Consider the following 23,999-nt stretch of genomic DNA (forward strand, 5'->3'; position numbering starts at 1 on the left):
AAAGTGTCCCTACGGAGGTTCAACCAGGAGACCGGGAGTTCTATCTCTTGCTATAACATGTGCTGACCCCCAGGGGGTGGTGCAGAACAAAGGAAGGCCCCAGCTGGCAGCCAGGAAGGGGAGGCTCTGGCCAGCAGCCGGAAGGCCCCGATCAGCCTTGATCACTGGCCAGGCCTAGGGACCCTAACCGTCACAAATTTGTGCACCGGGTCTCTAGTGTAATATAAAAGACTTGGAAGAGAATTGAGTCCAGCTGGTAATGCCAACAAAATGAGGATGGCAAGAGTTTGCCCAGCCTCTGGAGCCTTTGTGTCACTAAGCCAGCCACTTAATGAACCGGAAAGTAATTCACAGCATGTTGAGACCTTGAATTAAAAGGTGTGCTTCATGTGGAGACAACTGTCACCTTTCTTACTAAGAATGCCCTGGTGGTGTGGATTTTTTTGTTAACTTTAGCATGCTTTGGACCTCCAACTTGCCGTGGCAAATATTTTACAAGCCCTGGTGCACACAGAGAGAAACCAGCAGGTCATGTGTGAGGCCGGACTTCATGCACGACTGCTGCAGCGGTGCAGTGCCGCCCTGGCTGACGAGGACCACGCGCTGCATCCGCCCCTCCAGCGGATGTTTGAACGATTGGCCTCCCAGGCTCTGGAGCCCATGGTGCTGAGGTCAGTAGTTCTCTTTTTCACATTTAATAATTCACAATTAGTAACGACAGTTCCTAGAGTCTATATGCAAGAGCTCTTGCTTTAATGGACATATATATATTCAAGTATCTGTGGGAAGATCCAAAGCACAACAAAAATGGGCAAAATGCTCAAAGTGTAGTGCATACACACAGATAAATCTAGTTTTTAAAGAATAGAGGATGTTTCTGTTTGTTGGTTATTTCTTCCACTTGAATTCAGCAAACACTCACTTTCCTTTAATGTCATACTATATTTATGACTTGCACATACTTTAAGAACTTATTATATGTAAGGACTCTATGTTAACAAGAACATATTATATGTAAAGACTCTATGTTAAACAAGAAATACTTGTTTAACTTTTTTATTTTCAAATAATTACCAATTCAAAGGAAGTTATAAAGTTAGATCAGAGAGGTTCTCTGTCCCCTTTAACCAGTTTCCCCAGTGGTAACATCTTATATAACTACTAGAGGCCCGTTGCATGAAATTCATGCACTGGGCGGGGGTGGGGGGAGTGGCCCTCAGCCCAGCCTGCACCCTCTCCAATCTGGGATCCCTCTTACAATCCGGGACTGCTGGCTCCCAACCGCTCGCCTGCCTGCCTGCGTGCCTGCCTGATTGCCCCTAACCACTTCTGCCTGCCAGCCTAATCACCCCCAACCACTCCCCTGCCAGCTTGATCGATGCCTAATTATTCCCCTGCCGGCCCTGTTGCCCCAACTGCCCTCCCCTGCAGGCCTGGTCGCCCCCAACTGCCCTCCCCTGCTAGCTGGTTGCCCCTGACTGCTCTCCCCTGCTGGCCTGATCACCCACAACTGCCCTTCCCTGCAGGCCATCTTGTGGCTGTGGGCACCACCATCGTTGAGGGTGTGGCAGTCAATTAGCATATTCCCTCCTTATTGGTTGTGGGTGCTGCCATCTTTGAGGGTGGGGCAGTATATTAGCATATTTTCTCCTTATTGGCTGTGGGCGCCACCATCTTTGAGGGTGGTGCAATCAATTAGCATATTCCCTCTTTATTAGATAGGAAACACAACATCAAAAGCAATAAATTGACCCTGTGCAAGGCCTTGATGATTCCAAGATGAACAAGATAGTCCCACTGTCTTCTTCCATCATCTTACGGATATGTTCAGAATCCTAAAATAATGAAAATAGCATGGGAATTTTCCCCTGACCCTTCTTGGTAATCTGTTACTATAAAAGGAGAGAAAGAGAGAATGTGAGATACTATCTCATTATCTCATACCCAATACTATTATTTTACTAAATAACTTACATTGCCTAGTTGGATAAACAGAATAAGCAATGGAGATCAACCATTTGGACATGGTCAGTTTTCAGGTGATGAATTCTCAGAGGAGGAGGTCACATAATGGTACAGGCACCCAGGTGCTGATCTACAGGTTATAATTGCATGTCCTCTCACTCTGAAAAACTGGCAGAGGGTACATTCCATTCCAGGAAAACATGCTCCTCAGATGTCATTTCCTAACCCTTCATACTTAGAGGGTGATCAGTTTTCTATGCACTTTGAAGTGCTTGGTATTTAAATGTAATATTAATATTGCTTTTGCATTTTTTTTAAATATGTTTCTTATTGATTTCAGAGAGGAAGGTAGAGGGAGAGAGAGGTAGAAACATCAATGATGAGAGAGAATCATTGATCAGCTGCCTCCTGCATGCCCCCTTACCCAGCCATGTGCCCTTGACTAGAATCAAACCTGGGACCTTCAGTCCTCAGGCAACACTCTATCCACTGAGCCAAACCTGCTAAGGCTGCTTTTGTATTTTAACCGATGTGTTATAATTCAGTAACTCCTATTTTGTGTGTGTTTGGTTTATGATTTATGTAATATTCTCAGTCAAGGAATAACTTTGTTTTTTCTTTAGGGAGTTTTTGCGTTTGGCAAGTCCATTAAATTGTGGTGCCTGGGACAAAAAACTGCTAAAACAATATAGAGTCCACAAACCAAGTTCACTGAGTTATGAGCCAGAGATGAGAAGTAAGTTGACTTTAAAGTTTCTTTTTTTTGGTTGATTTTATAAATGTGGGGGATCAATATTATTTCAAGAAGTTTGACTATGATAGAGAGGAAAGAGAAGAATTCATTGTTGTTTTTGTTTGTTGTTATTTAAATGTAGAAACAAGATCTGGTTGAGTGACTGAAGGGGGTTGGGGAGGAATCATTGGTGTAATAAGTGAGATCCAGAGGAGATTTTTAATTACTTGCAGAATAATCCTTGGGTTGTCAGAGGTAATACTTCTTTTCCAAAGGATTCATAATTACTTTGCCCTTCTTTATTAGCCTTTCTTGCCTGGACTAAAGAATCTTGATTGGAATATTAACAGGACAGCTGCTACAGGAGGACATGAAGAACAGGAAATTAAAAATACTGATTAAAGTAGTTGAGCTACACCAAGGAGTATAGGCCAGATAGGGAAAGACATGAAGCCAAGCAGTGAGTGATAGGCTGGAAGGAAGAGGATGATCGCTAGTCCGGAGAATAATGGCTCAACCAAAAAGCAAATGTAGTGAGAGAAATGGAACGAGAAAACTGGAAAAATGGGGTGGAACAATGGCAGCCAAAATTAGAGCAGTGAAACAAGCAGAGGACCGTGCCCAAATTGCTCTGAGGGAATTAGAGGTGAAGCTCATTGGGGGAAAAGAAGTATCATAAAACTGAATGTGAGGTGTTAGGTGGTTTGTTCACGTGGACTTTGATATCCCAGTGCATTGCAAGAATCATTACAGAGAGGATGGATGAGAATGAAATGCCAACAATAGGAGAAGGCAGTTTCTTGGGGGGGGAGGAGGGGCGAGGGGGAAGGCAATAGTATTGGTGATGAACCTCCAAGCAGAGGAGTTCTTGCATCAGGCCAATAGAATGGTGATGGAGGCGGCTAGCAGAATGTAGGCCTGCCTACCCACCTGACATGGAGAAGTAACAGATTTCCATCCACTCAAAAGCTATGATGGTGTTCTCAGTAGACACCTCATCTGCACCAGATTTCCTCCCAGTGTTTATTCTGTAGTTTGTTTTTTTACTGTATAATTTATTTGCTGTCATTGTTAGCCACAGTGATAAGGTATTTGTTTTGATGGATTGGAGTGACCATTACTAGTGAAGCAGGGGAGAATAAAACCTAGCAAAGTAGACTGGCTGCTGTGAAAGAACATAGTGCTCATTTAGTTCAGCCCTTCTTGTTCAGGTGTGAATCCGAGCTTCAACAACCTTCAGTCATTATTTCAGTCTGAATTTTTTCCCCTGCAAATTATTATCCATTTTTAGTGAATACTGTATTTTGAAAACTTTAAGATTTTTTTGAGTTCCAACATAATTTTATTGAAAAACAAAAAGTATTGCAGTTTTTTATATTAATTAATATACATCTCTTAGATGTATGTATATTTTTTGTTACTGTTGTTTTTATACTTTACATATTTCTTTAGAATTGAGTTGTGATTTGCTTTGTAAAGAATAGAAATAAAAATAGTTTATCTTGGAGAATATTGAACTGTGTTTATGGTTGAGCCTAAATGCTTAACACATTTACAAGGGAAACAGTTACATTCATGTAATTTATCCCAAGAGGGAGTATCTTCTTTATTACATTTGTAATACATATCTGAAAAATAGAACTGTTTGAAGTTTGTCTTTTCATTCTTGAAATTATCATTTACATGCCTATAGAAATTTCTTAATTTAAGTACTTTGTGATCACATATTTAATTTTAATAGTTAGAAGAATTAAAAATGGAGAGATAATGGAAGAAATTTCTGCCATTTATCTCTGATTTTTTCCATAAGAAAGATGACCTGTTTTGTTTCATATAATGCTTCTAGAATATTTTGTTTTTTTCTCAAAAAAAAAAAAATCCTATATAATAAAACCGTTAATATGCAGATCAACCAAATGGCAGAACGACCTTTTTTTTTTTGGGGGGGGGGGGGCGGGGGGCAGCGAGCAGGCTGCGCCAGGCCAGCCAAGGCACTTGCCAGCAGGCAGAGTGAGGGAACAGCGATGGGGGTGGGGGGTCGGTGACCAGCCGTGGTGGAGGGGCGATTGAAGGGGCCCGCCTGGTCGCCTCCTGCAAAGGGAGGCCACCTGCATGGCCACAGTAGGGTGACAGGGGCTGATCCCACAGAGAAAGACCGGCAGCAGCAGGGTGATGGGGTGATGCTGGTCCATCCTGCAGTGAAAGGCCGGTTGGCAGCCACAGCGGGATGATGGGGGCGGCGCTGCCCCCTGATCCTGATTGCCCACAGAGGGAGGCCAGACTGCAGTTTAGGCCCTCTCAGTAGGACATCCCCAGAGGACTCCTGGACTGTGAGAGGGTGCAGGCCAGGCTGAGGGACTCCCATTCACCTCTCCCCCCCCTCCCAACAGGAATTTTTGTGCACCGGGCCTCTGGTAATAAATAATTTTGTGACATAAAAGTATAATCAGGTTTTTATAAAAGCCATTAACCATAATTTATTATTGAATTATATTGTAACAGTGGCTGGAATAGTGGTTATTGGTGCTCTGGTTTCCAACATTTCTACAATGTGCTTATTACTTTAGTAATATGTAAAAAAAGGAAACATGGGCTATTTAAGTTTTAAAATGAACATAAAGTACATTAAAACTGTAGTTTATAATAAAAATAAATCAGCCTTGTAAAGTCGTTATTTTAGAAACCTATGTGATACTTTTCCCAAGAAATTGTCTTTGATTTACAGGTAGTCTGATCATGTCTATGGAAGGTCTGGGTTCTGATAATGTCTTCAGCTTACATGAAGATAACCACTATCGGATAAGCAAGAGCTTGGTAAAATCTGCAGAAGGAAGCACTGTACCCCTGACCCGGGTAAAGTGTCTGGTCTCCATGACAACTCCACATGACATCAGACTTCATGGGTCTTCAGTTACTCCAGCTTTTGTTGAATTTGACACATCCCTTGAAGGGTTTGGGTAAGGAATTTACAAGGTAGCCAAGCCTTATTATGTTTTTTATGATTCATACTTGCCTTTGACAAATAGATCTTTGATTTTAAATCTACTTAGTTAAAATATACTATATACTGTTTAGTTTTAAATTATTGAGTTCTTGATCATGTTAAGAGTAGTTTTAGTTTTGTTTGTTTTTTACTGTATAATTTATTTGGTGTCATTGTTAGCCACAGTGATAAGGTATTTGTTTTGATGGATTGGAGTGACCATTACTAGTGAAGCAGGGAAGAAAAAAACCCAGCAAAGTAAACTGGCTGCTGTGAAAGAACTTAGTGCTCATTTAGTTCAGCCCTTTTTGATTATTTTTTTGTTATTTTAAATTACTTATTATAAATTAATTATTTTAAATTACTTATTCTGAATAACTTTATATGGTATTAGAGTCATCAAACTAAAGCCCAAAGTTCAAATATGTTTGTAAATTATATTTTGTTGTAAATAAAGTTTTATTGTAACACAGCCACACTCATTAAACTATGTATTGTCTTTGGCTGTTTTCATGCTGGAGTGGCAAAGTTGAGTAGTTGTGAAAGAGACTATCTGGTCTGCAAAGAGGAAAATATTTATGGTCTGGTCCTTTCCAGAAAATGTTTACCAGCCTCTAATTTAAAATTAACATAATAAATTTATGGGTAATGTGCAAATCAAAATCAGATTAAAAGTTCTTTGACTGGGTTTTATTATCCTCTCCCTCAAAATACCTATCTTAGTATCTCATACATTATAAATATTCAGTGACTATCACATCAAATAAATAAATTTTTTTCAATTGGCAGAAAAGGTTGTAGTAGCAGAAGCAACAGTAAAGAATCTGTAGAGAATCTAGAAGAGTTTATAAAGTCCATCAACCTTGAAATGGACACAGATGCTAATAGAACAGATCTACATCTATACTAGTTATTTGTGGGATTCTTATACGTTGATCTAAAACTATAAATTATATTTTAAGAAGATTATCATAGGTTTTTATTGAATAGTGGATTCAAGCACATTTAGGAATAGGCAAAACTAATCAGAATGGTCGTAATAGGAGAGTGACTCACTGGACGAGACACGGAGTTTTTCTATGGTAATAAAATTGTTCCAATGTCTTGAACAGAGTTATATGTTGGTACATTTACCATATGCAAGTTATACTTTTATTTTTTTTTTAATTTAAATGTCAAATGATGCTATTGGAGATTTTATGTTTGTTTATTTTTAATCCTCACCCAAGGATATGTTTTTGTTGCTTTTTTTAGAGAGAGAGAGAGACATCGATTGATTGTCTCCCATGCACACCCCAACTGGGGATAGAACCCACAACCTAGGTATGTGCCCTGAAGGGGAATCAAACCTGCCACCTTTTGGTGTATGGGATGATGTTCCAACCAACTGAGCCACCTGGCCAGGACTCTGTATGAGATTTGTAAAGTATATCTTTCCATACACTCACATAATTAAGAGAAGAGGGAAACTTTGTTAGGCACCCAGATTTATTCCATGATCTTTTATCTCTCGATACCTCTTAAGAAATGGTAGTTCATTTCACAGTGGTGAGTGCATAGTGATAACACAGGAAAAAGTTGATCTCTAATATGTATGTCATTTTTTCTTTAATAGCTGCCTGTTCCTGCCGAGTTTGGCCCCTCATAACGCCCCTACAAACAGTGCTGTTACAACAGGTCTTACTGATGGGGCTGTGGTCAGCGGCATTGGTTCTGGTAAATATTACTTTCTTTGTTTATGTGTTCTTTTTTTAGTAGATTATATTGTATTTGGAGTTCATTGCTATTTTTTTTTATTGTAAACATGACTCAACATAAACTCTTTTATTGTTATTTTACTATTTTTACTTTAGGTGAAAGATTCTTTCCTCCTCCGTCTGGCTTAAGCTACTCTAGCTGGTTTTGTATTGAACATTTTAGTTCTCCTTCAAATAACCATCCTGTCAGACTTCTGACTGTTGTGCGCCGAGCAAGTTCTTCTGAGCAGCATTATGTGTGCCTTGCCATAGTTCTGTCAGCAAAAGACCGATCTCTGATCGTTTCCACCAAAGAGGAGCTACTCCAGAACTATGGTTAGTATCTGTCTTTTTCTTTTTGCTTCTTGTGATCATTAAAAGTACTAAAGTTCATTATAATATTAATTTTTCCCCATTTAAATTATTATAGAATACCAGTAAATTTTAAGGCACTTTTAAAAGAGACTTAGAAAGCAGTGGAGAGAGTCCCTAAAATAAGGATTCATCTCTACTTGCCAAGAAAAGCACAGCCTTTGCTAGGAAAGCAGGTTCCTTGTCTGGTATATTTTAGTAAGGATCTTCATTGGCTGTGAATTCTGCTTAACTAATGAATATTCATTGAGCACCTGCCTACCATATGTGCCACTGTGCTAGCCATAATAACACTTAAATTACTTCATCCATCACTTACCTTCAAGACTTAATACATAATCACTTAGTCCTAATTCCATAGTTCCCTTCCACAAGCCATAACATTACATTGCTATACAGAGGAACTTCAAACTCAAGACATGCGTGAAGATCTTTCTAAATTATGTAAATAACATAAAATATGCATCTCAGTTTACTGAATTTTCTTTACTGTGATTATAGCACTTGTATAAAAATATACCTCTTTTTATCTAATTTTGTCTTAACTAAGTAAATAAAATGCCAGATATTGCTAAACTTGTGGTTGGTGCCCAAATATTAATTGAATATGAATGTTAGCTTCTCAGTTTGATTGTAGGCTTCTTGCTTTACTTAGTATTCTTCATCATGACTAGTACAGAGCTAGGCATCAATGCAGTAAATGCTTTGAAGTTTTTGTTAGGGCTCTATTTGCCCCTTCTGTGGCATTTGACCCTGTTGATAGTTTCGTCTTAATTAAAACGGTCTCCAGCCTTAAAATTTGGGATACTTGTTCTTTCACTATTTCTCTGACCTCTGCAGTGTTCTTCAAACAGCTTTCTCTTCCATCTTTCCCTTAAAATTAGTATTGCCCAAGGTTTCCTCATTAGTCTTCATATTCAATCTGTTCTTCATGAGAAAAAAAATCATCAATTTTAGTTAGTGTTAAGTCTTTAGATCTTTTTATCCCAGGGAGTCAGAGAGTAAATTTTTTTATATGTTTGTGTCCTAGGATTTATATATTTCAACTGCATATTAGATATCTTCATATGAAGAGCCTTCCTGTAAACAACTCACACTGTAATGTTTCTATTTTATAAAACCTGCATCTCCTTCTATTCTCCTGTCTTGTGGAGACCCCCACTACCAGTTAGCCCAGCTTAGACCCCTCATGTCTACCTTGAAAATACCACCTCTTTCATGAAGTGTTGCTGTATTATGTTTCCTTAATATTTCTTGAAAGTTTTTCTTCCTTCTTATGCCCACTGCCATAGTCCTTGTTTAATATTCATTGTTATTTATCTGGCCTTAATAGATTTTAATTATTTACTTTGTTTTTGTCTATCTACCTTACAAGACTTCTAAGTTCCTACATACAACTTACAACCTTGGTAATCTAGGTAGCCTGCCAGCTAAAGCAGTACCTAGCACATAGAAAGCCAACAGGTATTATTTAAAAATACAAAGGAATGAATGAGAAGAAAGAAAAATAAAGGAAAAAGGAATATGAATGGTTTGAAGGAGAAACAATGAGGAAAGTAAATGAAGAATTTGGAAAGAGGGTAGAATTTAATGGGAACATTAAGGATTAGATCTAGGGGTGTTTCAGTAAACCAGAATAGTGTTTTCTAACTCTAGATTTTCACTAAATGTAATGTGCAAGACTACTATAGTCCATATATCACTAGAAATTATATCAACCTATACATATGATGTTGCTACTACGAGGGTCCATCCTCTGAACAGCTACAGCCCCATTAAGATGCCTAGGAAATTAAGAGTTGTCAGAAACCAGTTGGCTCACCAAGATGTCCTGACACTGTTGAATACTGGGTATGTCTTAGTTTAAGCCTGAGTCAGAATGTGAAACTCAGAAAATTTTATAAGTAATTTGTATATATAAAAGCCCAAGCAACCATTACGACTGAACGACTGGAACGACCGGTCAACCAATTGCTATGGTGTGCACTGACCACCAGGGGACAGATGCTCAAAGCAGGAGCAGCGCCCTGGTGATCAGTGCGCTCCCACAGCCAAATCCCATGGCCAGCCAACCTTCCCCGGTCCCTCCCCATCCGGCAGGCCCCATCCAGCAGCCAGCAGGCCCCGGTCAGCCCAGCCCCAATCAGGACTGGGTGAGATGGCTCCGATAGGCCCTGATCTCTGCCAGGCCTAGGGACCCCACTCATGCATGAATTTTGGCACCGGGCCTCTAATATTTTCTGTAATCCCCAAGAAGATGTAGTCTGTTAATGAGGACAGGGAGAGGGAAGAGTTGCTGGTTTTGCCTATACTTTTGGTCTTTTTTCACATCCTTTCAAAACTAGACCTTGCTTTTCGCCTAGTTCCGTGGTCGGCAAACCGCGGCTCGCGAGCCACATGCGGCTCTTTGGCCCCTTCAGTGTGGCTCTTTCACAGAATACCACGTGCGGGTGCGCACGTACAGTGCGATTGAAACTTCGTGGCTCATGCACAGAAGTCGGTATTTTGTGGAAGAGCCTGTATTTTGTGGAAGAGCCACACTGAAGGGGCCAAAGAGCCGCATGTGGCTCACGAGCCGCATTTTGCCAAGCAGCAGCCTGCTGACCACTGGCCTAGTTTATTTCAGTCTGTTCCTAAGTTAGGTCACCTGTGGAGAAGATTCTGTCTTTGTAGTAGTCTTAACTCATTAATAGATGTATATTCTGAATTGGCATTTCAACACATGCAGATATTTTAAGATTCAAAAAATAAATAAATTAATATTTTATTTATAGTTATTTCTGCATATTATTTAAAGTTTTAACTTTCAGTATATTTACTTGTCTCTGCTGCTTGTACTGAAAAATGGTGGGTCTGCTTTAAGTTACATGGTTACAGATTAGCTCTTTTACAAAAAAACGATTTGAGGAGGGAATAAGTTTTTAACATCTGGGTTTCTGTTATTCCCCTCCCCCTTCTTGAATAGTTAGGAAAGGTAAATTAGTATTAATTAACTTAACATTATGGTTAAATTAATAATAACCCATTATTTCCTAGTGCAATCTGGCAGCATATTGGGTAGCAGAGAGAAGCCAGATTAGAGTCAGGAAGTGATTGCAGAATGTTAGCAAATCACCAGACTTATCTGGTGAAGTGGAGAACTTGGATCATCAAATACTTTTCCATTCCATAAATCATCTTACTACCAGCTATTGTCAGGTCAGGGTCAGGACTGTACACTCACAAATGAAGAACAGATAGTTGCCCCTTTGCATCACTGAGTAGAGCATACAGCAAGAATATAATTTAAAATTTTCTTGGTCTTTTTTTATAACCAATGCTATAATCAAATGTATGTTAAGGTAGAATTTAAAAAGACCCTTTATATAGCTAGTCTCTTTTTGTTTATCATAATTGTATTTTATTGTCTACTTAATCTTATTTATTTTTATTTCATTAGCTATTATAACTTTATTTGGTTATAACTACATGTATTTTGAGAAGAAAGCAAAAGCATATCCCAGGTTTTGCTTTTTAGTACAGATGAAGTTACTGAACAAATAGGATATTCTCATTTACATCATCATCATATTATTTTAACATAAAGTCAAGATCTAGATATGAATAATTGTTAGAATGAGGATAACGTTGAGTATTTTTTTATTTCTTAGTTGATGATTTTAGTGAAGAATCCTCTTTTTATGAGATTCTCCCATGCTGTGCTCGCTTTCGTTGTGGAGAACTCATAGTCGAGGGGCAGTGGCATCATCTGGTTCTGGTGATGAGCAAAGGCATGCTCAAGAACAGCACTGTGGCCCTCTACATCGACGGACAGCTTGTCAGCACTGTGAAGGTGAGCGCCCTGCACTTGGAAAGCTCAGCCTGCTTTAGAGTGTATGTGTGTTTGCAGGGGTGTTTTTAAATTGTCTTAATTTTAAATTGACCTTCTATTTGAACAATATGTTAGAGTCATGTGGCTGGCTAGTTCCTATCACTTCATTCGAGAAGAATGGAAAGGAGAGGTTACAAAATAAAGAATTAATGAATATGTCTGTGATTGAGCCAGACTGCAGAGTGCTTTTTCACAACAGAGAAACCAGTTGAAGGATGCCTAAATAAATTATGAGCACACTTTTTTGTCACTTCTTTGTTATTATTGTATGCAGCCAGTAGATTCTATATTCCTTAGAGCTGGAATTGTTTTTATTCATCTTTATTTTCAGATCACCCAGATTAGTCCCAGGAGAGAGGCAAGAGAGGTGCATTAACCAGTAAAGAATAAGAAGTTTCTTTTTTTGAATCAGGATAAAGACTGCTAGTTACTCTCTATAGAACTCAACTAGCAAACACTTAAAATTCTTTAATTTCTAAAAGTTAGTGCCCATTTTTATAGAGATAATCACTTGAAAGAAGTAGTAAAGGCAAAGTCTGTCCTTTTGTTAAATTAATGTTTAAAAAGTAGTGAAATCAGCAGCTTCCTTGAATATAGTTCCTTCCTTAATAATACTTTATTTTGGCATTGTGTGTCAGGAGGATAAATGCTAAAATGCACTTTGTGAGAATTGTCTTTATTTTTTGTACACACAACTGCATTTGAAATGGGTTTGTAGATTCTCTAGTAGGTTGTTCCTCATTATTTTTAGTATTCTTGAAAATAAAAATGTCCTCAGCTTCGAGAATTGATAGGAGATTTATGATGGATATATCTACGTTATCATCATCACTGTGCCTGTGAGAAGCCAGAGTCCTGTGAAGCCAACGATAGTTCATGTGTTGCTCTTCACAGTCATACTATTTACAACATCAGGAACTGTTCTTTAGTATGTGCTTTAGTATGTGGAGTAATAGATGATCTGAAACTAGGACAAATGTACCTCGTTCTGTGAAATGATGAAAGCTGCTCACACAATACGATGCAACTTGATTTCATTATCTCTTGTACTCTATGTATTTATTATAAACAAATTGAATGGTAATTTAATCAACATGTCAGTAAACAGTAGTGTAACTTCAAATCTCAGAATGTATTTTCCATTGAGATTAAAGTGTGTGTATAAATTATAACATATAATAGACTATTCACTTTTCTAATATTTTAATAGCACTTTACCCATTATGAAACACTTTTCATGAATAATTTTATTTGACACACTCACATTGAAGGTAATATAGCTAATTTAAGTCTACTTGAATTCCATAGTTGGAAAGCTGTTTTTATATCAACCCAAAAATTTCATAGATGCATCATTAATTTGATATGCAAACCAACCAGACAGTAACAGTCTCCCTATATTTGATTATTGCTCTTTCTAGCATTAGATAGTTTATCTGTATTGGGAGTTGGATAACTCATTTCCAACTTTCACATTAGGGTCCAGAATCCTGACTTGCCCTTATGTTTCTCAACCCAACAGTTTTGGTATGTTTATAAGATTATATGACCTTGGGATAATGAAAATATACTGCAAAAATGCTTATTTTCCTTAAAAAAGTTGTTGTGTGTGTGTGTGTGTGTGTGTGTGTGTGTGTGTCATAGCTCACACACTTACTTTTGTTTTCTTTACAGCTTCATTATGTTCACAGTACTCCTGGGGGTTCAGGTTCTGTAAATCCTCCTGTGGTCAGCACAGTCTATGCATACATTGGTACTCCACCTGCCCAACGCCAAATTGCTTCACTGGTTTGGCGACTGGGACCCACACATTTTTTGGAAGAAGTTTTACCTCCTTCAAGTGTCACTACCATTTATGAACTAGGACCAGATTATGTTGGAAGCTTTCAGGCTGTATGTATGTCATGTGAGTAACTTATTCTTTCTTCTTGAAGTTGTATGAAGCTTAACTACTAAAGTGTAGTTGCATGAATAAAGTACGTGTGTGTATAGGTTATACATTGTTTATATACAAAAGGGGGGGGAGTTCTCTATTTTTCTTCAGCATGATGCTATTGACGCCTCACTCCTCTTCACACTGTTCTCCTCCACTGATTATAATATACTTGCCTGATTTTTTCTTCATCACTAATTTTCCAGTTTCTCTTACTGGCTCTAGGATGTAGGTGTACATTCTCATTAAAAGTCTAACCTCAGCCTTATCCTCTTTCTGTTATTTCTCCTATTACATGAAGCAGTTTAAAGTGTGTCTACTCTTGTTAAAGGAAGGAATGATGGGTCCAGAAAACACACACATATATTTTTGAGGTTAGAGCAGTTAACATCAATTTTTCTCATCCCTTTACTGCTGCTGTGTACTTTTTGTTATCCTTTCTCCCGAAGAGAATTTAGAGTCAAAGATACTGATGTGGTACTCTTTCCAAATGTCTTCCATCCCTTGTTCTCATCTACCAAGGTTCTCAGAAGTTAGGACAAGTTTATTGTACATGGTGATAATCCTATGGCTAAGGCATTTGTCTTTCACTCATGTTTTGATTTAGATAGTATCTGTAATAGCTAACACTTCTTGAGCACTTAAGTGCTGAATAAGTTAATACACCTGAAAGATATAGCTGTTCTGAGCCTTTCACATTTTATTCATCTCCTCAAAATACTGGGAGTTAGGTACAGTTGTTTTCATCCCCATTTTACCGATGAGGAAACTGGAGCAAAGGGATATATAGCTACACAGCTTTTAAGTGATACAGCAGAGATTCAAACTTAACCCACCTTACATACTCTGCTGTGCTGTCTAGAAGGATACAGAGAGGCGGCGATGAGGGCTCTGGTTGGGGAGGAGGCTAGGGCCGAAAGCTCATGGACAGTTCACTCATTTTCTTTTCCTTTGAACCTGGGGAATGGGTTTTGTGTTTTGTTTGATAATTAAAACTCTTCCTTTGCATTATGTTATATGTTAAGCATATTTTTAGAGTGAAACTTGGAATGAAAAGCTCTGTGACTAGATGATTTCCCTATTTCCTAGTTAAAGAAATAATTGAAGAGCTGAAAATTAAATAAAAGTTTTTTTCAATTTAGTTCCCTTGTTCCACTTTAAAAGATTTTCAAGTTTGCTGATTTAAGAATGATAAGAAGACTAAAATTCTTGTTAGAATAATGATTTTGAAAGGATTATTTTTCTTTTGAAGGTAAAGATGCAAAATCTGAAGGCATAGTGCCATCTCCTGTGTTATTACTGCCAGAGGAAAAGGTGTCATTTGGCCTCTATGCACTCTCCGTGTCTTCCCTAACAGTGGCAAGAATCCGGAAGGTGTACAACAAGTTGGACAGCAAAGCCATCGCTAAGCAGGTGAGCACAATGATTTCCTGGTGAGCTGGGACGGATTCTCCCTGGAAAGGAGTTTCAGAGCTTAGTCATGAGTACTGCCTAAGTCCGAGCAGGTGCTGAAATGGTGCCTTTTGTGTATTATTTATATTTGGTTTCTTTGGCTTTAAGCCAAAACCTATTTCGATATTTGCTTAATTTGGAAAAGTAAGAAATGCCTTCTAAGTGCATGGTTTATAATCTTATGTTTTATTGTCAATTTGAGAAATTGAGCTTAGAAAACTAAAGAAGACAATTGCTTTTTCTAAGGCTACAACTAAAGGTTTTTCTGGATCGCCTACTATGTGCATCATTTTGTTCAGCACACATCAATGGGTAAAGAAAACATTCCTGCCTTTATGGTTCTTTCATTGTCATGGAGGAGACAGACAACAATAAAGAAGAAATAACCTGATGACGAAGTATGTTAGAAGGTGAAGAGTGCCAAAGTAGGGAAGGAGGAAGAGATAAGATTATAGTTTTGAATAGAAAGGTCAGAGGAGGCCTCACTGAAGTGAAATTTGAACAGACTTGGAAAGGGTGAGGGAGCAAGCAGTGAGAACATGGAGAATGGGTGGGCTATAATTATAGGTGGAGGGTCTTGTGTTCTGGGAATACAAGTACTAATGCCATGAGGAAGGTGTGTGCCTGCTGCAGAGGCACGTGTAGTGAGAGCACAATAAGAGCAGGCCTGGCCGGTGGGAGAGGAACTCAGAGAGGAATGGCACTATATTGTTTAGAATTTATAGGCACTTGTAAAAGCATTGGCTTTACCTGAGTGAGATGGGAAGTATTATAGGGTTCCAGACAAAGGAATATAATGTTATGACTTTTTAACCAGGATTACTATGCCTCCTATTGAGAATAGATTGAAGGGAGATAAAGGTAGAAGCAGGGAGATGAGTTTTGAGGCCAGTGTAATAATAATTCATATGGGATATGCTGATGATCATAATGGGGTGATAGCAGTGGCTGTGATGAGAAGTGATGATCAGATATGAGGTATATTTTGAAGATTGAGCTAACAGTTTTTGATGGCAGATTGGCTATGAATTGTGAGAGAAAGATAACTCCAAGGATTTTGCTCTAACAACAAGGAAAATGGAGTCAATTTTTTCTGATTTGGAGAAAACTACAAGAAGAGTAATACTTCAGGGGCAGGAGGTATTGAGAGTTATGTTTTGGAGATGTTTGAGAAGCATATCAGACATGTTACTAAAGCTGTCAGAGCCCATTGGGCATAGGAATCTGGGGTAAGAAAGAGTTTTGCCTGTCTAGATGGTCATAGATGGTATTTAAAGGCATGAGAGTAGGACCCTGGACGGTTTTTCTCAGTGGTTAGAGCTTCACCTGCACACGTAAGGATCGAGGGTTCAGTCCCTGGCACGTGTGGGAGGCAACCCATTGATGAGTCTCTCTCACATCGATGTCTCTTCCTCCCTCCTTCTTTTCTCCCTCCCTTCTACTATCTCTGAAAATCAAAGGGAAAAAATATCCTTGGGTAAGGATTAACAAAACAAAACTTTTAAAAAACAAGCCATGAGACTAGGTTCACGCACCAAAGTGTAGATGTCAGTAGAGGAGAGGAAAGTTGTCAGGCTGAAGCCTGGGATGTTCCAGTGTCAGGAGTGGGGGAGATGAAGCAGAGCCAGATGAGAAGGCTAAGGAGTCGCAGCCAGTAAGACAGGAGGGAAACTAAGAGGCCTCAACACTGGGTTTGCAAGGTGGTCCTCAGGGAGCTTGACAAGCTGCTTTGGTTGATGGGAGGCAAAGCCCCAGGGGAAGGAAATCAAGAGACTGCAAGGAAAGGACTTGGGAACAGAAAGTATTGACAACTCTTGTGCAGAGGTTTGTATGTGAATATATTTACCATTTCTAAGGAACATAAACTTGGTTCTACAGGTAACAATAAAATTAAAGTCTTATGATTATATTTGCTTGAAAGCACATTGTGTGAGTGTGCGCGCACGTGCGTGCACACACAAAATTGAATATTTTATGTATATTCATAAAGTTTTGCATAATTTATGTGACATTCACTTGGCTGTGGAAATACTGCGAGGCAGTGAGTGATAAGAACCTTTAAACCACGACAGAGTTTTATTCAAAAAGCTCCCTGAACTATTTCCCAAGATCCCCCTCACCATCTTTATCTGAGTAGATTGTGTTTAACTTACTTTTTGTGAGTTTACACACTTTTGGAAATGTTTGCACATTAAAAAAAAGAGAAAGGAATGCTCATGTTTTTAATATTCTGGTACGGAGAGAGAGAAAATTTGTTACCAAATTATGTCTCTTTTTTTTTTTCTTTCCCAATCAAAATGTTCACACTGAAATTCTGCTATTTGCAACAGCATGGATGGACCCAGGGAGTATTATTCTAAGTGAAATAAGTCAGACAAATACCACAAGATGTCACTTTTATGTGGAATTTTAAAAAATCAAAACAAATGAACAAACAAATCAAGAACAGACTCATAGGAACAAAAAAATAAACTGATAGTTGCCAGATGGGAGGAGGTAGAGGAATGAGTGAAAAAGGTGAAGGGGCATGTAGTAAATAATAGTGCAGTAATTTTGCACAGTGACAGATGGTTATTAGATTTAGAGTAGTGAGCACATTGCAAGATATAGAAATGTCGATCACTATGTTGTACACTTGAAACTAATATAATAGTGTATGTCAACAATACTTTAATAAGAAAAACGTTCAGGCTGTTCTTCTATGTTATATTGTTTTTCCTTTCCTATTCTTCAGTTAGGCATTTCCTCCCATGAGAATGCCACTCCTGTGAAGTTGATACACAATGCAGCAGGACATCTCAATGGGCCCGCCCGGACAATTGGGGCCACTCTGATTGGATACTTGGGTGAGTCAAATCATCTTTGTTGTCCCAGACTTCTTTATTTACCTTCACATATACATTCACTTTCCTCATGTAAGGGGTGGTTCATCTTTTATAGCGGTGACCTGTAATGTTCTTGGAATGTTTAGAGACTAAAGTAATAATCTCAAACTCCAGTTCACGTTTAAAATTATATGCTCATTAAACTTCCATTAACTTTTCCTCTTTTGTTAGCACTGATGAGCTCTTAACTGTATACTCCTGTATAGTTTCAAGGTAAATATCACTGTACATTTAGGGAGAGATGTAAAGACTTGGAAATAGTGATGATTGCTATAGGTTTGGTGCAGCAGGGGTGGCACTCATGAGCGCTCCTATTATTTGGAAATGAGCTAGAAATAAGAGCTTTAGGGGTATAAAGAGTGTGAGTCCAACTCTAATAAAAGTCAGAACTAGTGGACATTCTGCAGAGCCTTGTACCTGATGTCTGCTTAAGAAGAGTTGGTTTTTGGTTAGATAGTCTTGAGACATAATCTAACCAGACCACCCAAAATTCAGAGCCAGTAGTTATATATTTTAATTTGTAGATCAGTTCGTGATATTGGTGGTTCCTTTTTAGATTAACAAGAACAGTTAACAAGTTAGTGTTGTTTCAGTCAGAATCCTACGTGTTTATTAATCCTTGGCAATTTTTATTGTCCCAGTGATGTGCACATGACTATTTTTTTGTTTTGATTGTGTATTGCATTGATAAAAATGTTTTCTTTATGCTGAAGCACATGGTAGTTTTTTTTTATTATTCAGTTTAGCAAATCCTTACTGAGCACTGTGCTGTCTTTTGCAAAAATACAGCAGTGCTGTGGTATAGTAGAAAGAGCAGTGACTGAGGAGTTCAAATTGAACTAACCCTAACCCTAACCTTCTAACCCTGACCCTAAACTTGAGGTCCCAGCTCCTGCTCTGTCAGGGTGTGGCATTGTGCCAGATACTTAAGCCCAGGTTTCTCATCTTTAAACTAGTAATACTGGCCCTACTTACCTTAGAAGGTAGTTTTCAAAATCCAGTGTCATAAGGTATGAAAGTATTGTGAATACTTTAAAGGACATAGAAATATAAAATGCATATGAGTTTTATTTTTAAAAATCTGAATCTTGATCAGTGGGTGAATGAAATTTGAACAATGCCATTTTAAAATATAGCTGTGAATTTTTTTTTAATTGACCTAAAGTTAGACCCAGTACTGTGTTTCCATGTAATTATGCTCTTCTGGGGTCACTGATGTGCTGTTACTCAGATTGCATAACTGGGAGAGCTTTGAGTAATGGGCAGTAATATGCTCTGCATGGCTAACCTATAGGGAATATGTCATCTCGCAAGAGTGGCCTCTCCATCCCATTGCCTAGCTCCCAGAGTTGAAGTGCTTTTGCTCTCCCCGGGTTTAACCCCCAGCAATTCCTAGTGAGGCATTCTCACTCCCCTCGAAATGCATTCCCAAGCCCTCTGTGCTTTTGAGTCTTATGTTGCCCAAAGCCACACAGAAACATTTGTGCTTGTTCTCATACCCAGCTCTTCTCTGCTCACCACTAAGCTCCCACGCTCCTCCCACTGATTACAATATGTTTATTGTCTTCTCCCAAATTCTACCTTCAAGGGTTTTTTTAGAATTTTCTTTTTTGGATTAAAGGTCTTTTTTAAAATATCATGTATAATTAATTAAATCTTCTTAAGATGATTTATTCAGTTCTTGTTTACATGGGGACTTTAATTTTTTTTCCACTGTCTTTTAATCAGGAGTAAGAACATTTGTCCCTAAGCCTGTTGCCACTACTTTGCAGTACATTGGGGGAGCTGCAGCCATCCTGGGCCTGGTGGCCATGGCTTCTGATGTGGAGGGGCTCTATGCTGCAGTCAAGGCCCTGGTTTGTGTGGTCAAGAGTAACCCACTAGCCAGCAAAGAGATGGAAAGAATCAGGGGCTACCAGGTTTGTTATCATAAAGCTTTGCTCTCACTTTACTTTGCATAAAAAGAAAAACTAATTATTATTATTATTCTCATTTTTCTCAAACTCTGGAAGAATTATATTGACAAGTCACCTTTACAAGTTAGTAGTTTTTATTAAAACTAACACATTTCAAGGGAGAATGAGTTGTTATCTTTATTTTGGTTTATCTTTGTTATCCTATCTCATCAAATATCACTCAACCCTTGAATTAGGCTAAGTTATTTCAGTATAGCTTTGATATATTTGAATATATTTTCAGAACAATGGTTTACTGTTGTTTTTTTTTGGAAATAAGACTGAAATGATATAGGGTCATGCTACCACCTGCTCTGGAGACTGCCAGATCATTAACAGATGCAGAGCTCTCCCCATTTTCCTTACCTCTTCCCTCCACACCCAGCCATCTTTTATACACCCCCCTTGCTTACCTAGAGGAAGTGAGACCCACTGTACAGTAACTGTGCCATTGCTAGTTTTGAAAACTCGTGTGGGATTAAAAATATGCAGCGTTCACATATTCACAATCTCTACTAGATTTAGGCAGAAAGTTCCTTTAAGAAAAGCAGGTATTGGAGTAAGATAAAATCATTGTAGTGTAATTGAAGTGCCAATGCCTTCTCTAGCTTTAGCCAATAGTTGATTAGGCATGGATAAACTATTTACTACATTGTTCTGTAGATTTAATCACACTGTTTTGATCAGTGTTCTGTTTTGCAAAACTCTTACAATGATTCATAGCAGCGTTGTTGATCATGAAAAAATAGGAATAACCTAAATGTTCCAAGAGTATGCAAATGACTAATAATACTGTAAACATTCCATAGAATATCATTCAACCTTTTACAATTCTAATTATGAAGACTATGTTGTAACAAGAGAAAAAATCCTTTTAATAGAGGTTATATAGAGAAAAAGAATAGCAAATTGTATATGCATGATGGCAACAACAATTTAAAAACAAAGTTTATGTAAAAGTGGATATTTTCATAAGGAATGGGATTACCCTGGTTTTTAGATTTTCTCTAATGTTATATTGTTATAATAAAAATTTAGAAATCAGCTTAGAAGTCTCAGGAATTACTTTACATAGGGTTCTCTAGTGTGTGTGTGTGTGTGTGTGTGTGTGTGTGTGTGTGTGTATCTGTGTTGCTATGTTTGTATGTATAGTATGATTAATAACAAGCATTTGGTGTGCTTTCTTTTAGTTGCTGGCAATGCTACTTAAGAAGAAACGTTCCCTTCTTAACAGCCATATTCTCCATCTAACTTTTTCCTTGGTGGGAACTGTTGACAGTGGACACGAGACCTCCATTATTCCCAATTCAACTGCTTTCCAGGATCTACTTTGTGATTTTGAAGTATGTACATAAATCCTAACTGGTAATGTGTAATCAGTGAATCCATCTCTTACTCTGTATGACAATAGAGTTAACTATTAAACAATTTTGTTTCTTAGATATGTGCTATAGTTATATCATTATAACTATAATTATAACTTAATTTCATTCATAAAATACAACAAATAGGGTAATGATGGAATTCCTTTTCCCCAAGGGTATTCAGTTTTACGAATAGTAGAGAAGTGAAATGGTACAATGCATGTGCCTAACTGTTGCTAATGTGCTGCTGCCTCTGGCATTAAGTGAGGCAAATATTTTCATCAAATAATTCTTTTGATGAGTAGAAACTTTTCATCAATAAATAGGAGATAGATGTGAAATTTTGGTTAATAGTAGCTTCATAGTAAAATATCATTCATTTTTTCAGAATAACAAGTTTTCATTTCTACTGTCCTATTACCATAAACAACTTCTACTCTGTCCTTTCAAAGCAATGCTTGATCTTGCATATCCTTTGTCCATTAACTTCTTGTTCTCAGTAGTTAATGGACTACTATATGTTTTATAAGTACAGGATGGGGCAAAATTAGCCTTACAGTTGTGAGTATATGAAACACAGTTTATTCTTGTATTATTATTTTATTAGTTATTGTCTTATTTCTTATATGAACAACCATGAACCTACTTCTGCCCCACCCTGTATATGTATCTCCTCCCATGAGACTGTAGGCTCCGTGTGTGCAGAGATCATACCTAGTTTCTTTTTCTTTGTATTCCCACCACCCAGAATGGGGCCAGGCACTTAATATTGGCTAACTGTAATGTCTGTGCCCTTACTCTTCTTCCTCATAGTTACTATAAGCACTGTCTTGTCTGTTATTCTAAATCCTTGACAGACAGGCTCTGTGCCCCAATTGCTTTACTAAAACTTTATTCTAAAAGCTTATTAGCAGCCTGGCCTATATGCTCTATATAAAACTCGTGCATGGGGGAAGGGGAGGTCCCTAAGCCTGGCCTGCGCCCTCTCACAGTCTGGGACCCCTTGTTCCTTACTGCCTGCCTGCTCACTGCTCCTTAGCACTGCCATGGAGGCAGGAGAGGCTCCCGCCACCGCCGTTGCGCTTGCCAGCTGTGAGCCCAGCTTCTGGCTGAGTGGCCCTCCCCCTGTGGGAGCTCACTGACCACCAGGGGGCAGCTTCTGCATTGAGCATCTGCCCCCGGTGGTCAGTGAGCATCATGGCGACCAGTCGTTCGGCTGTTCAGTCGATTTGCATATTAGGCTTTTATTATATAGGAGGATTCCAGTTCTCAGTACCCGCAACTCTCAGTAGCATGTGATGCAGTCTTTTTCCCTCTTGCATCACCTCGTTTTTTTGCTACCTTTCAGGTAGCACTATCCTGGTTCTTATATTTTCTCGCTACTTTCCCCATAATTCTGTGGCATGAAATTTTCATTGATTTATACAACTGTGTTCAATTTCACTTCTTTATCTTTTCCTTTATTTGTTGCTTTCTTTCCTTTAGATTCTCACCCATTTCTAGAGCCTCATTTCTACAGAGTTGATTCTCAAATATAAATCTCTAGCTTGACATCTGAATGCCAGACTTATTTCTAACTTATTCCTCAACATTTCCATTTTTATGTCCCAGCAACACCTTAACTTAACATCCTTTCCCAAATTAGTTCTTCCTTCTAACTTCGGTTTCTATTATTAACACTACCATTCCCCCAGTCACCGAGGCTTGAAATTGAAAAAATCAGCTTCTTCCTCCCTGTTTATAAACAGCTCAATATTAAGTTGTATAGATTCTAAGCCCTAATCAATTTTTCTTACCCCCCCCCCTTAGATATGTTCTATAGTTACATCGTTCTTCAGGCTATCCTTTGTTTCTTTCCTCAGGCTACCCTGTGTTTCTTATCTCATTCTTTCTAAGGCTTAGTCATATCAGGTATAAAACATAAAATAAACTTGCAGTGATTTCCCTTCCTACCCATTCAAGTTCTAAAACACAAACCTCTCATTCTTTGAGCAAATGCCTATAGAGCATCTTTGAACCTGGCATTGTATTAGGGCTAAGGCTCTAAAAGTAAAGATAGAGTCCATGCCTGAAGGCATTTTGTCCATTAGAAGAGAAAAACAAATCAATAAACAATTAAAAACTATGAAAGCACAGAGATGAAGGTCTGCAGAAAGAATTATGGGAGGACTTAACCAATCCTAGTTTTGTTTTCATCTAGTGGCTGAAACTTAAATCATGAATTATCTTTAGTTTCAGATTTCTGATTAAAATCTAGTATACAAATGTCAGAAATTAGGTGCTTTACCAATGTTGGCTTTGTTTACCTTGCTCACTTTATGGCTTTATGTAGCATTTCTAATTACCCCAACCACAGTGATATATAAATACTTAATTCACTCTCTTTTTAAAACATCCACCCGATAAACATAAATGCAATAATTGTAATAGTACACAAGCATTTTCTCTTTTAGTGGTTGTTCTAGAATTTATAATATACATACATATGTAACAATTTACCTTTACCTGTAGTATAAAAGCCTTGTGAAGATACATTCCCATTTCTTCCTCCTATTCTTAGTGCTATTGTTATCAGACATTTACTTCTATTATGTTTATAATCCCCACAATACTTTTTATTGTTTTAACTTAAAACAATTATCTTTTAGACACTTTAAAAAAATTCTTTTATAGTTCTCCACATATGTAGCATGGCATTCTTTATTCCTTTGTGTAGATCTAGAGTCCCATCTTGTATAATTCTTCTACTT

At 38.1% G+C, this 23,999-nt stretch overlaps 1 protein-coding gene across 2 annotated transcripts in view; it reads left to right on the top strand.

The window, feature by feature from the left end:
- The window catches only part of WDFY3 (WD repeat and FYVE domain containing 3), a 176,933-nt gene that overhangs the window by 65,762 nt on the left and 87,172 nt on the right, over positions 1-23,999 (top strand). For both annotated transcript variants that reach the window (XM_081094948.1, XM_081094949.1), the window contains exons 14-24: positions 457-671; positions 2,589-2,701; positions 5,424-5,655; positions 7,297-7,397; positions 7,535-7,753; positions 11,440-11,621; positions 13,335-13,566; positions 14,846-15,006; positions 17,780-17,891; positions 19,659-19,849; positions 21,076-21,228. In XM_081094948.1, the coding sequence (XP_080951074.1) occupies positions 457-671; positions 2,589-2,701; positions 5,424-5,655; positions 7,297-7,397; positions 7,535-7,753; positions 11,440-11,621; positions 13,335-13,566; positions 14,846-15,006; positions 17,780-17,891; positions 19,659-19,849; positions 21,076-21,228 (1,911 nt within the window). The remainder of the gene's footprint in view (positions 1-456; positions 672-2,588; positions 2,702-5,423; positions 5,656-7,296; positions 7,398-7,534; positions 7,754-11,439; positions 11,622-13,334; positions 13,567-14,845; positions 15,007-17,779; positions 17,892-19,658; positions 19,850-21,075; positions 21,229-23,999) is intronic.

This window comes from Myotis nattereri, assembly GCF_964212035.1.
Source record: "Myotis nattereri genome assembly, chromosome: 1".
Classification (NCBI taxonomy): Eukaryota; Metazoa; Chordata; class Mammalia; order Chiroptera; family Vespertilionidae; genus Myotis; species Myotis nattereri.